The 14,793-nt window shown below is 45.9% G+C and overlaps 2 protein-coding genes across 4 annotated transcripts in view; one reads left to right on the plus strand and one right to left on the minus strand.

Annotated features, from left to right (window-relative positions):
• LOC103456667 (dynein light chain Tctex-type 1-like) overlaps window positions 1-2,807 on the plus strand; it is a 4,312-nt gene extending 1,505 nt beyond the window's left edge. Inside the window, exons 2-6 of one of the 3 annotated variants that reach the window (XM_008396381.2) lie at window positions 582-759; window positions 954-995; window positions 1,818-2,006; window positions 2,414-2,491; window positions 2,576-2,807. In XM_008396381.2, coding sequence (XP_008394603.1) covers window positions 1,862-2,006; window positions 2,414-2,491; window positions 2,576-2,649 — 297 coding nt within the window. In that variant the 5' untranslated portion in view covers window positions 582-759; window positions 954-995; window positions 1,818-1,861 and the 3' untranslated portion in view covers window positions 2,650-2,807. The remainder of the gene's footprint in view (window positions 1-581; window positions 760-953; window positions 996-1,817; window positions 2,007-2,413; window positions 2,492-2,575) is intronic. The other 2 variants (XM_008396365.1, XM_008396374.1) reach the window with 2 other exon arrangements.
• A 598-nt stretch (window positions 2,808-3,405) lies between these two features.
• Window positions 3,406-9,833, minus strand: cybb (cytochrome b-245, beta polypeptide (chronic granulomatous disease)). The gene is made up of 13 exons (XM_008396350.2): window positions 9,691-9,833; window positions 9,344-9,436; window positions 8,753-8,863; window positions 8,600-8,684; window positions 8,050-8,198; window positions 6,852-7,033; window positions 6,203-6,335; window positions 6,024-6,116; window positions 5,695-5,948; window positions 4,810-4,972; window positions 4,246-4,392; window positions 4,029-4,153; window positions 3,406-3,953 (listed from the first exon to the last, which is right to left on the minus strand). The coding sequence occupies exons 1-13, from the start codon at window positions 9,733-9,735 to the stop codon at window positions 3,836-3,838; spliced, it is 1,698 nt and encodes a 565-aa protein (XP_008394572.1). The 5' UTR covers window positions 9,736-9,833; the 3' UTR covers window positions 3,406-3,835.
• Window positions 9,834-14,793: the final 4,960 nt, after the last annotated feature.

Raw genomic sequence — 14,793 nt, forward strand, 5'->3', positions numbered from 1 at the left:
GGGTCCCTTATGGGTTTGTCCGCGGGTTCCACGGTGGCCCTATGGGTTTGCCCATGTAGGGCCACAGCCCACATGGGCCCTACATGGTGGTGGGCCCACATGGGTTTGTCCATTTTAGGGCCCATGTAGGACCCACGTAGGCTGTGGCCTTACATGGGCAAACCCATGTGGGGCCACCGTGGAACCCGCGGACAAACTCATATGGGACCCATATATCAGCCCTCCTTTCCCCCACATGGGGCCCACCTAGGCATGCTGGCGGGGTGACTGGTGCTGTCATAGCGGCTGATGACATCACCAGTCAGCTGACTCTTGAAAAAGGTCTAGTTTTCTATATCAGATGTTTTATTAAGAGTAAAAGGTTTTGTGAAGCTGATTGATTGTTTTTACTGAACATCAACACTTTCTTTCTTTATTACAGAAACATGTTTGGGTCAGACAGTAAAGGAATAACGAACAGCTAATTTAGAGATAATTATTTATGAAAAATATTTTTTAATGGAATGAAACATCTTGTTTTATTTGATTTTTGCTGCTGATAGAAAAATGACTTCATTTGAAAAAATTTTGTTGTTCCTCAGAGTCACCAGCAGGTGGCAGCAGCGCCTCCTTTCAGCTGTCAGGAAGTCTGGACCAGACTCGGCTTTTTCTCCCAGTAAACCGGTTCGTTTCCCAGTTTCCTTCCAGTTAACGGAGTCGAAAGGCGGCTTGAAGCGGGGACAGCTCGCCGGGATGGAAGAGTATCAGAACGGCAGCGAGGTTGGTGTCTGAGCCGGTAGTTTACTTTGGTTTGCGGATGTTAGAAGGGAGGAGTTAGCTGGAAGCTAACCGGCTAACATAGCCGCTCCCAGCAGCTCCAGGAAGGTTGTACTGGAAATAGTTGATTTCTTTCCTCCTGTTGTCTGACTGCTCGGCCTGTTGATTTACTGCTGATGTTCTGTGATGTTTTTCAGGGTTCATTCAACTCAGAGGAGGCGGAGAACGTCGTCAAAGAGGTAAAAACACGTAATTTCCAATAGTCTGCATAGAAACGGCCTCGGAAGCGTATTTAACAATTGTATCAACTTTTTCATGCGATTTTTGAGAATGGATTGAGTTCACGTCTAAAAATAGACACAATAAAGACTTAACAGTATAAAARCCTGTTTCCTGTTTGTGTAATTCCCGGCAGTGTTTTCATGTTTTAATCGCTCAGCATTTTAACTTTTTCTGATTTATTGTATTTAGTCAATTTACTGACAAACGAGGCTTTAAAATTAAAATGACCTCCAATAGTTTGGCTTTTTATTTATTTATTTTGCTGCATTCATGTTCAAAGGCTGATTTAAGATTTAAATTATCTATCTCTATTGCACAGTTATTTTAAAGTTGAAGAAAATTAGAGATTAGTTAATTTTTTAAAGGCGTTTCTTTATGCTKTTATATTTTAGATGCCAAATTTTACAAGAAATATTTCCTATTGCTAACATTTTCCAGTTTATAGGAAACTAACAGCTTATTTTAAACTTTGAACAATGAAAACCTTCATCAGTCTAGTGCAGTTCAGATGTTACTGAATTATATTTTATTTAAATATCTCGTGAACTTCAGAGTTGAGATTAAAAACTGGAGTGACTAATTTATGGTTGCTGGTTTTCATAAAATGGCTCTTCTTTAAATTTTCCATTGATAAATTTTACACGAAAAGTAAASATTTCTTCCAATTTCTTTGTGTTTTGTGTCGTGTTAATGTGTTGAACACCCTGAGCTCCTCTTCCTGTTGGGTTGTTACAGCAGAAATCAGCAGCTCGGATCAGTAATAAATCGTGTATTTTTAGCGTTTCCCTGGCAACGCGCCGCACCGCTGACTAACTCATGACTGATGGCGGTGTGTTTGCGTCAGGGCATCGAGAGCGTCCTCGGGGGAGACGACTACAGCCAGACTCATGTGAACAAATGGACGGCCGCCATCGTGGAGCGCTGCCTCACGCAGCTCGTCAAGCTCAACAAGCCCTACAAATACATTGGTACGCAGTGGACCAGTCAAAGCCCGCAGCACCAGCCTCTGTTCTCACTGCTAAACTGGCCATCGCTGCTTTCACAGATTGGTACAAATTCAACTACAAAACTATGATTGGGAAAACTATGATTCCCTTCCCAATCAAAACTATGATTGGGAAGGGAATACCTTCACTCTGATCAATATTCCCAATAATAACCACACATCAACTAATAAATTCATCACTTTGAGCCATACATCATCAGGCCTTATTTCAGTGATTGGACTAATTTACAGAAACCTTCCAGCTCAGTCAGAAAGCTGGATCTGCTGAGTCAGAATGAACCTGGTTCTGCTCTTCTGTTTTTATGAAGGTTTGATGGTTTTCAGCGCCTGAAGATAAAAAAAAAATGATGATAAACTGTTTGTGCACAGTGACGTGTTCAGTGATGCAGAAGACCGGCGCTGGCCTCCACACAGCCAACTCCTGCTTCTGGGACACCAGTATGGACGGTGAGCTGGGACCTCAGGAAAACCTATGTTTCTCTGATCGGGGATCAAAGTTCATCCCATAATAATATGACTGTTCTCCCGCAGGCAGCTGCACCGTGCGGTGGGAGAACCGCACCATGTACTGCGTGGTGAGCGTGTTCGCCGTCTGCATCGCCTAGGAGCGGCGGGCCTGCAGTACTGCGGGCCGCCGGCAGGGGGCGGCGGAGAGCTTCAGGGTTTAAACTGCTGCAGCGCTGCGGGCCGCCGGCAGGGGGCGGAAGAGAGCGGTTTTGTATCAGAGCTGCTGCACAATAAACAGTTTCTGGACAAAACTTAATGTTTTATGTCTAAGCTTCTTTTATTCGTTTCAGTGACGGTTGGTGTCTAAACGTTTCCATAGCAACGCCTCATCCTACATTAATCTGAAGCTCGTTGGTGTTTCTGCTCCAATATTTCTCTCATTTATTGATTAATTAAACTGAATGAATTAGTTTTTCTCTTGATGAAGCAGGATAACTCTGAGCTCAGCATGTTATTAAAAGCTAATCAAGTTTTTCTGTTGCATTTTCCTCCTCTGGTCCTGAACCAAAGTTCATTTGCATCTAGACCTTTTCAGGCATGATGCTGCCACCACCATGCTTTACTCTTCATGATGGGGGGGTCTATTTGCAAATGTTGGCTGAATTTACTATAATAAATGAATATTGTAAATATGATAAATATTTATCATTCACTGTATTTACCATATAGTAAATAAATATTGAATGTATTATAATGATATAATAATTGAATATTTACTCTAGCAATTGCTGGCAGGTTTGGACTGGTCCATCACAGGAACTTCCTGAAGCTTCATAAATGAATCACATTAAATCATTTTAATATTTGACGCTTGCAGAAATTCATCTTTAAAACCAGGAAATTAACTCACTGAGAAACGTGAAACAATTTGGATTTTAATTAATTTGCATTTTGAGCAGGAAGTATCTACAATAAAAGCTTCTAATTTAATAAAGCAAAAAAAAAAAAAAAGTCATCAGGTTTAACCTGGATCAGCAGCACAACGGCTTTTATTTTGAAAAGCAACTTTGTTTTCTGAGGATGTTCTCATTATTTCCATTATTTTTCAGGTTTAAACGTTTCACAAAGAGCTGCTGCTAGGTCACAAGCTTTTCTGAATAAAAGCCTCTCCTGGATTTGCAGATGCAGCCATCACGTCTCGGGCTTTGTTTGTGCCACCTGAAGGTCTCCTCAGAGGAAGGAAGTTTGGAAACGACCTTAAAGGTCAAGCAGCAGAGGAAGAAGAAGCTGGTGGCTGTTGCAGCAACGTGGCTGTTGCAGCAACATGTTTGCGCCACGCGGCGGTCAGAAGTTCTCCTTGTTGAAGATGAACTTGACATCGGCCTCGGAGTGAGACAGGCACTGCTTCTCCAGAGACTTTCCCAGCTGAGGCGGGCCGCACAGGAACACGCCCACCTTGGACCTGCCGACCAGAACCAGAACCGGGGTTAGAGGACAGAACCGGTGAGCCGCCACCTTAACTGGGTACCGGCCTCACTTGGGGTGCTTGGCGGCGATGTTGGTGAACTCGTTGTCCCAGTTGGGCTTTCCGTAGAGAGTCTTCTGCTTCAGCCCGGTGATCGGGTCGTTCTCCGCCTCGTGGTGGACCCGGAAATGAGCCGCCTGGTTCCGGAGCAAACACAACGCTTTCACTGWTGGACGCTGACACAAACAGGAGGCAAGGGGCGGTCGTAATGTTCTGCCCGGTCCAGTACCTCCGTCTCCTTCCAGCGCGTCAGGTAGATGTTGTAGCTCAGGAAGTCGGCCATGTCTTTGTCCGCCATCTGGCGCTCCAGGGACTGCAGGAGGTCCGCGAACCACTCAAAGGCCTGGGTCTCCGGACACAACCAGTAGAAGTAGATCTGCAACAGAACCGCCCGTCAGGCAAGGTTCTGATCGGGKTTTACTCTAGAATCTGCTGCGATGCTAAAGCTTCGCATTAACCGCAGAACAAACTAAAGCATCTGGGATGGAAAATGTGGCTGGATTCGACTGTTTTACCAAAAATGAACAACTTAATGGTTTTGTGGGCGGGGCTAAAAAGTACCCCCACMCCCAAAAATCACATGTTGCTGTGATTAGCTGGCTCTTGTGCTCTGACTGGGATGAAACATAAATTCAGATCTCATTTGTAGAGTAATTCAACAATTTTTCCTTGACATTTCCCAGAAAATATTAATAAAAGCAGATTTAGTGTCTTTTAGATCCAAGATGGGGACATTTTAACCTAACAGCATTCTGAAAGCTGATATTTCCCTGTCTGAACCGACGTGTCCCACCTTCTTGGTGAAGACGTCCTGGTTGTTCTGGATGTGTTTGTACCACACAGACTTGAGGATGGAGGCGAAGGGCGTCACGCCGATTCCCGCCCCCACCAGCATCACCACCTCGTAGCGGAACACGTCTTCGCTGGCGGTTCCGAACGGCCCATCGATGGCCATCCTGAGGACCAACACAAAAACATGCAAGCCGACCTGCCGTCACTGCCACACAATAACACCGGAGCTGGATGTTTACAGGGCGAAAAGCAGAAAAAGATGTACATTTAGCTTCTCTCATTCAGTCTTTTATTAATATTTGAGTCTAAGCTGAGAAATGTGACACCAGAAACATCCTGCCTCTTTGCAAAACATGCTGTAAATCTGTAAACCCGTCATTCAACGAGTTCAATTTAATAAATGTCAGATTAGGACTAAACGGAAAGCCAGGTAAATATAATAAGCTTTATTGCTGTCTCTTTAAGACCAGTCCGCTAACAGCAACCTTTTCTGATTGGTCAGCGTCTGGAGGCGTTTAAAGATCAAGTTTGATGCTTTTAAAATAATTTCTGGACAAATGTGGAAGCAGAAGTTCCAGTTCAAACTGATTCATTCATGACGGTGAATAAGTGCCACATCTCAGATTGTCTGATGGTTTTAGTTTTGAACTGCAGGTAGTTTGGAGGAAGGCAGCAGCTCTGATGGATCCAGCAGGTCTGAAAAGCAGTTCTATTATCTGCACCTTTTAATGGTGTAACTGCAGCATTTCTAAGGTTTCTATGGCTGCCGGCTCATTTCTCAAACACACAATACGCCTCCCACAGCTTTCAGAGCTGCTTTCAGCGGCCCTGGAGGCTGGGCAGCCATCAGGTTGGAGTAATGAGGCTCGTTTTCACAGCGGCGTACTTTGGGAGCTTCCAGGCCTCCTGCTGCTCCGGCTTGTCCCCGCCGCAGGCCTCGTACAGCGCCTGCGTCCAGTCCCCGACGATCCGGATGTGGGCGCTGAAGTAGTCCTCCTCCGGGGCGGAGGTCAGGGTGAAGGGGTGCCACTCCAGCCTGGAGACTGACGGACACTGGATGAAGACGTACTGACCCACCTCCATGCTGAAGCCTTTCTTCTTCATCTGCAGCTCCAGCGTCTTGGAGGGATGCATCACCACCTGGGGGAAGAACAGGGTCAGGAACAGGGTCAGATAAAGGGTCAGGGTCCGTCTGGCTCAGTAGAGTGCAGTTACCTTGGTGATGACCACTTTCTGATGGGACCGGTAGAGGCGAACCAGCCGCTCACACACGTACAGGATCATGGGGCCCACAACATACTGCCACGTCTGAGGAGAGCAAAAGGTTTGAGGAGAGAATCAGACGGAGAGGATACGACCGTTCGGCGTCTCGGCTTGGAGGCTTGGCGGCTCACCCCAGGCGGGTTCCCTGCRAACTCGGGGATGGCGCAGCCTGACTCGTTTTTGCCCCAGTCAGGGAAGTGGTCGGCGCACTTGATGGGGTTGTTGGTCTGCAGGCTGAGCGGAGTCTGTCCTCGTACGATTCGCCTGCAGCCACAAATGGGTCGAGGAATCATCAGAACATTCCAGCTAAACCCGGCAGAACCAGAACGAAGCCRACATTATTCTCCTTTAGTTCACCTTTAGTCTRGAACATTTAACATTTAGGTTGAAACGTAACCAAGAAGCTTCAGGTCTGAACCCTGACCTGGACCTCAGSTTCTGCTGTCCCATGCCAACGCTCCTCTGGGTCAGCACCAGGTACTGGCAGAACCTGCTGACCAGCTAACTGGGCAATGTCAGCCAGTCACATGAAGGTGAAGTCAGTCTGAATGTTTGCTAGAGTTCAAAGGTCAGACTGCTTTTCCATCTGGAGTCTGAGACCTGATCGTCCATCTGGATCCGACCAGAACAGGTTCTATGAAAGTTTTACTTCAGACTGTCTTGTTTGTGTTGTTGCTTCAGTCTGATGGTTGCTCTGGACCATCCAAAACCGTTTAAGTCTAGAAAAGTCCGGGCCGGTTTAGTCTACGACCGTTGACCCGGATGTGTTTCTGATCTTACCCGTAGCCGTGGAACACCAGGCCGATGAAGAAGATGATGAAGAGGTGGTGCGTGTACCAGAACACCTCGAAGTACGACCTCCGGATGACCTCCATGGACGAYGTGACGATGAGGATGAGAGCCAGCGTGATGGCGACGCCCGTCAGCCCGGCGATGGTGGTGAACATGACAATGGTGGGGCTCTGCACCAAGCACAGGTACTGGGGTTACTGGGAGGTACTGGGGGTTACTGAGAGGTACTGGGAGGTACTGGGGGTTACTGTGATTTACTGGGAGGTACTGGGAGGTTACTGGGAGTTTTACTGGTGTTTACTGGTAGTTGTGGCGTTTGATCTCAGTGTGGTCAGCCTGCATGTTCAGCTGCAGTTCCTCTGTAAATCCTCGGCTTGTTGACCAACTTCCCTCTTTTACTAAACAGCGTTTTGACAGAATGTTGTTCCTCAAACTGCTGAGATTAAGAACGGCAGAAAAACCTGATGAACCATGAAGGTTAGCTGACGAGACGCGCTGCAGATACCTGGAGATGTAATTATAATTATTATTGCTTTAGGGTTTCATGAAACCAACTCATATATTCAGATCAGAACCGCGGCTGCAGCTCCAACAACCAGAACCAAACAATTACTCTCTAGTAAGAGCAAAAAGTATTTYGTAAAACGTTTRCTGAAGTATCAGTCATTCAATAATTAAAAATTACAATATCAGACGGACAAAAATATAAAGTTAAGTGGAAACTTCATGTCAATAATTCATAAAATYAACAAAAATTAATAAAAACTGAAATTTTAACAAAACGTGCAGGTTTATGATTCTGGTTTAACWTGTTTGTTTTCATTCAGTGGATAAAAAATCCAGAAATTTTACTAAAGTGAAGAAATCCTTCAAAATAAAATGACTGAAGGAAAAATAAAAAGTGCAGAGCAGAAAAAATACTAAAGTAACTAGTTACTCCCAACTCTGAGTATAACTAGGTTTCTAATGACAGAGACTGATTCTTCATCATCATCATCATCGTCGTCATCATCGGCTGCTTCTGAGCAAACTGATGGGAAAGTTAAAAAAAGAATTGAAGAGGAAACGTTTCTGTGATTGAGCAACCAGCGGTTGCTTTCACAACGTTTAGCAACAATGGAAAGCTGCCAGGTTGCTCCATCGCCAAACAGCAACCACGGAGAGTTGCTGGGGAAGCGTTGCTCACCGTCTCATTGCTCCTGATGGGGTTGAGGAAGGACGCGTTGTCCCCGTTGCCGATATCAGACAGAACGAAGGGCAGCAGGTCAACGCTGCGGTTCAGCTGGGCGTCCATGAAGAACTCAAAGTTGAACAAGTGAGCAATGATGTGGACGGCTGCAACAGAGCAACGTTCARCAATGTTCAGCAACAGAGCAACATTGATCAGTCATCAGCTTCAGTAGAACCATCAGCTCTGATCTCTGAGGATTTAAATGGCTGAAAAGCAGGAAGKTACTTTGGCTGAGTGGGGAACCTCAGGGCTGTTGACTCACTCCTCTGTTTCACTTGGCAAAATTATTAAATAAATTGATCAAGAAATAAATAAATTGATCTAGAAATAAATAAATCGATCTAGAAATATGTACATTTACAAGTAAGTAAATTAAATGTAAAATAAATAACTAGAAGTAAATATRAAACTAAAGAGATTAATAAATCAAAATGAACAAATCTAAGAATCAGAGAAATATTGATGAACATAAATAAAAACAGTTTGTATCTGGTGTTTCTCTGACCTGTGTGGAAGGCGATCATGTAGGCCACTAGCTTGTGAAACGTCAGGTTCCGGTCCAGCTGCCGCGCCGCGGTTCGGCTGCAGCACTGCAGAGACACAGAGGGTCTGATGAGAACCAGACCGGAACCGAGCCGGTTCTCGGAGCGGTTCCTACCTGGATGGATCCTCGCAGCAGTGACAGCAGGTTCCTGCAGACCGGCAGAAGGATCAGCANGCAGTTAAAGTTCAGGCAGGCAGCCGGAGCTCTGGCCCAGGACAGGGCGTGCTGCGGAGACACAACACGTTACCRGTTCTGATCCAGCTACGGTCCGGAGCCGCTGACCCACCTAAACATCGGCACGGTGGAGGCAGCATCATGCCGGGGATCTGATCCCAGTTTATCGGAGACATTATCGGCCTTTTTCTCCTCTTTTACTAAAAGAGGAAGAAACCTGAAAGTTTGCAGGTGGAGCAGCTGCAGCTTTAGAGGAACTGAGACTGAAGCTCCGCGTGGTTCACARAATACAGAAACTACTGAAATAAAATGGAAATAACTGAATAAAACAGAGTAAAACTGTGAAAACAGCCTGCTGCTCCGCATGTTTCAGAAACAGCAGAAAAACTTTGAATAAAACAGAGAAACTGAATAAAACTCTGATTAAAACCGACTAAAGCTCTGCATGTTTCAGAAATGTCACAGAAACTAACAGAAGAACTCGGACTGTGGCTGAAGCTGTGACCTCTGACCCGGCCGGTCCGGACTCACCCCTAGCAGAACCCGGGTGTAGAACCAACGGTCCACCAGGAAGACCATGTAGAAATGAACGAACATGAATCCATTGATTCCCAACCAGACCAGCTGGAAAAAAATAAATAAATGGTGAATGAATAATTATAAATGAATAATTCACAGAAATATTTCTACGCATTCAAACGGGCGGTTCTGGTCGGCTTTCATGACGTCACAATTAAACTATTAAAATATTTAAATCACAGTAGATCCAGTAGAATTCATAACCAGCATTAGTTTAGATCTGTTGATCAATAAATATCAATTATCTAATAATTAAATGTTTTAAAGCAGGTTCTGCCACAGCTGAAGGTTTTACTCACAATAACAAAGATGGAGAGCCCCTCATTGGCCACGAAGTTCCCCATGGCGACTGGGGAAGAGGAGGGAGGAAGGCTCCTTTATAGCTCCACTCACTCAAACAGGAAGTGGCTCACACTGAAACAGGAAGTAGCTGSTTCCTTCAGCGGACGGCTCCAGTTTTTAAATAARAACTTTTTATTCCACATAAAAAACAATCAAACCGGAACCTCGTGGTTCCATCAGAACCGAACCGCTTCCTGCTGAGGAGGTCCACGTTAAATAATCTGCGCTGCGGTGGCGTTCCTCCAGCAGGGGGTAGCWGTCAGACATGATGGTGGAAGCATCATGCCCTGGGCTGCTCCCTGAAGTGGTCTAGTCAAAGCCTCCCCAATGCAGACACTCTCTGACTGCTCGGCTCACTGCAGACCGGTTATCGTGGCAACGGCCTCACATGGCCGTGGCAGGCTGGGTGCTGTTTCCATGGCGACCACAAGTCCTTCAGAGGAATAACCGGATCAGAACCAGAACCTTATCTGGATCAGAACCTGACCCAGTCCAGTGGCTGACTCTGTCAACTCGCCTTACATCAGAACCTGCAGTTCAAACTGGTCCAGTCAAAGTAAAGCTACAGTAAAAACTAATGTGAGTTTAGAGAAAGTTACTCTCAGCGCTGGACTGAATCAGACTGGGTCGGACCGGGTCCAAACTGYCGGCAGTTCGTTTCTGGGAGGAAGTGATGTCGACACTGAACTGCAGGACAGGAAGTGGATCATTTCTAAAGCAGAACACCACCTGAAGACCGGTCCAGACCAGAACCACAACCACAACCAGAATCTGGTCTGAACTGGATCTGGGTTCTCCATCCGGTCTATCAGTCTCATTAAGTTCTGTTTGTTTGATTTTTGTTGTGGAAGGTTCAGGACTCTCTGGTCCWGACCCGCCCTTAAYGCTGAACTCCYTGTGAAAAACATCAGYAGCATCCCACAGCATGATGCTGCCACCTGTAGCCTCTGAACATCAGGGCTGCATATTGATCAGCGGATTGTTCAGGTGATCTGAGTTGATCTGACCTGAAGGATCTTGTGTCGTCCATCTTGGTGACCTTGAGCTGTGGTGAAAGTYGGCTCCAGTCTGAGGGTTAAACCATCATTATTGATTTATTGATCTATTGGTTTATTGATCAGTTGAATCTCTGTGAACAGAACCTTCCAGATAAAGTGATTATCAGCCGGTGAAATGAGGTCGTGGCTTATCGTTTATCAATTCATCTGGATTTAATAAAAGCCTCTGAATCTTCCAGTGGATTATGGACCATCAGGTCGCTGCTGATTGTTTCTGGGTTTAGCCGCCATGGTTACATCATAAAGCCTCAGAAACATGATGGAAACCACAAACGGCACCGCGGCAACCAGGATTTATTATCTACTGCTGCTTGTTCTGAACAAACAGTTTATTTATCTAAAACCAGACAGTGGAGCACACTTAAGCACTAAGCTAATGCAAACTGCTAATGCTTCACGTTAGCAGCAAAGCTAATGAAGCCGTGTCCAGCTGAAACCAGATGTTTACATATGCTACGGCTTCTCCTGGCATTTAATATGACCTCTCATCTGCTTCTTGGTGATGTCATAGCTTCCTAAGCTTCTGATTGGTCAGTTAGCAACAATTCAAATCTGCTGCTTCCTAGTGTAACATCAAGATCTCACGAAGAGAACAGAGAGCACAACAAACGTTCAAAACATGTTTTTATGAAACAAGTCCCGAGCTAACAGTAGCTCAGTTAACAGTAGCTGAGCTAACAGCACTAAGCTAATAGCACTGAGTTAACAGTAGCTGAGCTAACAGCAATGAGCTAACAGCACTCAGCTAACTTAGCTGAGCTAGCAGTAGCTCAGCTAGCTGCACCGAGCTAACAGCACTGAGCTAACTTAGCTGAGCTAACAGTAGCTCAGTTAACAGCACTGAGCTAACAGTAGCTGAACTAACAGCACCGAGGTAACAACGCTGAGCTAACAGTAGCTGAGCTAACAGTACTGATTTAACAGCACTGAGCTAACAGTAATGAGCTAACAGCACTGAGCTAACAGTAGCTGAGCAGCAGGCTGACGGCTGCATGATTTATTCAGCCGGTTGGAGGTTTGCTGATGACAGATTGAGTTCAGTTCCTCTGCTGGGAGCTGCTGCAGCCTCTGATGCTGATCTGATTATAAAATTGTCCCTTCACTCCTGCTCTTCCCTCCATGATGCTGCGTTTCCTTGTCGTCTGGTTCTGATGTGACAGAAATGTTTGTTTTGGTCCTGCTTCCAAAGATGGGTTCATCTTTCATATATTGGTTCATATATTGGATGGTTCTGATCAATGATTCTTCATGTTGGAATGGGCTAGTTAAAGCCCAGCTTCAGCATCTTCCAGACTTTAATGGTGAAATATTATTTTTGGAAAGCAGAGGTCAAAGGTCAGCAGAGGTGTGACAGAGCAGCACATCAGGTGTAATCTACACAAAAGGCTTTCGGGAGTTTTCCCCTCCTAATCTGACAGAAGTGGGATTAAATCTGTTGCTTAGCGACAGTGACATCATCGCCGACCCATTACACAATGCGTCATCATCATCATGAGCCGCCATGCTGCGTGGAGGACGCAGCATGCTTCAGGTGAAGGTCCACAGGTCAAAGGTCAGGTTGGGGCAGAGCTACTGGCGTCACACAATGCGGTCCATTGGACAGAAAACTGTCTCTGCCTGAGACAAGAATGAGACATGCTAACATGCTAGCTGTCCAACTGGCATGACGCCATGTTGGGTGGTTTAGCTCCGCCTTCCCAGTGATCCCAGTGAGGCTAACTGGTTACGGAACCAGTCTCCTGAACCGCAGCGTAGCTAACTGAACCGGGCAACCATGTTGGGTTCTGGAGGAATCTGGACCGGCTCGACGCCGCCGACCATTTGATTCACTTTGGAGGTTTTAATCTGTTCAATCTATCTCTAGATCTTCATCTTTATGTTTCTGTACCATTTTCATGTCAGCCTGTCTGATTCTGCAGCCTCTGCCTAAAACCGTGCTGCCCTCTACAGGCCGGGCGGTGGAACTGCAGCTGAATCTTTAGCTCAGTTGGCGTTAYGTCACTCAGCACCTTTCAGGAACAAAATGTCCAGATCTGTGAAAAACTGAAATGATCATTGAATGTTTTATGTTCTTATTCATCACGTGGTAAATAATGAAGGGAACTTTTCATTGAGGCCCCGTCCCCCACCTTATTTGGGCGGTGACGTCACGGGACGAAGCCACTAGTTGTGGAGGATTAAATGTTGTTCTTTCGGCCATCAGGCGCAGAAGAAGTGAAGCGGATCTGATCTGTTTCTGCTGAGGATTTGCAGAAGAGCCGCTGGTTCTTATCAGGCCGCCAGCCTCCGCCTCCAGGCCGCTTATCGCGCCGCTCCCCGGGCCTCAGGGCGGACGRAGGGGCGGGAGCTCCAGCTGGAGCCGGCGGATGACGCGGGGTCAGGTGGAGGCAAAGATCCTTAGCGCGGGGGGGGGGCTCGGCTCAGAAAACTCGTCTCTGTCCGCTGGCAGCAGCTGCAGCAGCAACACCGATCTCTCGCGGAGCCGCGGCTGCACCGACCGACCGCCCGGACCCGAGCAGCGGGCAGCGGGTTGCGACAGCCCGGCCAGCAGCCTCCCAACGCGGCTTCAGCAGCTCCAGGTAAGGCCGCCGCTCAGGTGCGGCTCCGCCGACACAAGTTGAGCAGTTTGGCWGGAAAGCAGATTTAATGTGATTAATGAGCTRCTTCTGCCATCATGTTGTTTGAACTCCTGCAGATGGAAGTTAAAGATTTACTGTCCCGCTGCAGAATCAGATTTTATCCTAAAACTAAAAGCTGGAGTTTCTTCTAAATGTCACCTGAAGCTGGTTTAAATGTTTCCTCCATCATCAGCATCAGCAGATGCTCTGCTTCATGAATTTAATGCCGGACTTTAGTCACCTCCCCTCCTCTGAGCAGCAGCCGGACTCTGAACACGTTCCTGTCAGATCAGAGCTGATCTTTATTCACACGGTTGTTGTGGAAACTTTAATCATTTATGGYCTGCAGAGGCTCACAACTCCTTCTGATTTTATTTCAAGGCAGACTGACGCTCAGTATTCTGCTTCAAACAGTTTTCTAAAGTTTTTTTGTTTTATAATTATGTGGATATGAACTTTCCACATAAGCCGCTGACATTTTCATCCACTTTCTGCTCTAATATAATTCTAGATCCTCAGATCAATCTATTAATCTGATCTGACCCGGCTGCTTCAAAACTATAAAATCCTACTATTATWKRTCCATAAATGCACCTCCAGCTCTGTTTTTAAAATGTCTGATGCTTTCATGCATAAATAAAGATAATCGTCATTTCTTCCATTTCACATGTGAGATGTTAAGAGAAAACCAGGAATAACTGCTGTCCCTTTAAGAAGTCTCTGTCTTTTCATTCGCTGACAGGGGAACATAGAAATATGAAATTATTTGTTTTGAAACAATTAAAATTTCCAGTTTAACCAGAATTACTGAACAGTTTTTATGGTTTTTGGCTTTTCTGACAAATAAAACCATTTAGTTTAGAATCATCAGACCAAACAAACTCTGAGGTCTAGAAACGGTTTAAACGTCGTCCAGATAGATTCTTTGTATTTTTCATTATAATTTATAATTTATTGATGCTTGGAGCAGCAGGAAACTTGCTGGGCTCTGCAGTGTAAAATCTGTTCTGGAGTGTAAAATTGGTTTATCCGCAGACGTTTGGTCYTAAAGGCGCCGTCAGGGGCCGTTTACCGTCACATTCCTGCTTCCTGCCCTCAGTGTCTTGTTTGCCTGTTCAGTAAAACGTCCCAAAGCGAAGATAATCTAATTGTCCTCGTTTAGAGGAAAACRGGGCAGGCGGCTGSAGCTAGTCTRTCCCAGCTGCTCTGGAATGACAACGTACCTTCAGAGAGTCTGGGAAACGCCAGCAGCAGGTCCGGAAGCAGTTCTGGTACCACGACTCCTGGGTTCTGGTGGGTAACGGCGCACTGTTCGCTTACTTCTGAACTTTAGAAAAGGATTCACAGACCAATTGTCCCTCCTTACTGGGTTTGGTTCCCCGTC

This window comes from Poecilia reticulata, linkage group LG2, assembly GCF_000633615.1.
Source record: "Poecilia reticulata strain Guanapo linkage group LG2, Guppy_female_1.0+MT, whole genome shotgun sequence".
NCBI classification, from domain to species: domain Eukaryota; kingdom Metazoa; phylum Chordata; class Actinopteri; order Cyprinodontiformes; family Poeciliidae; genus Poecilia; species Poecilia reticulata.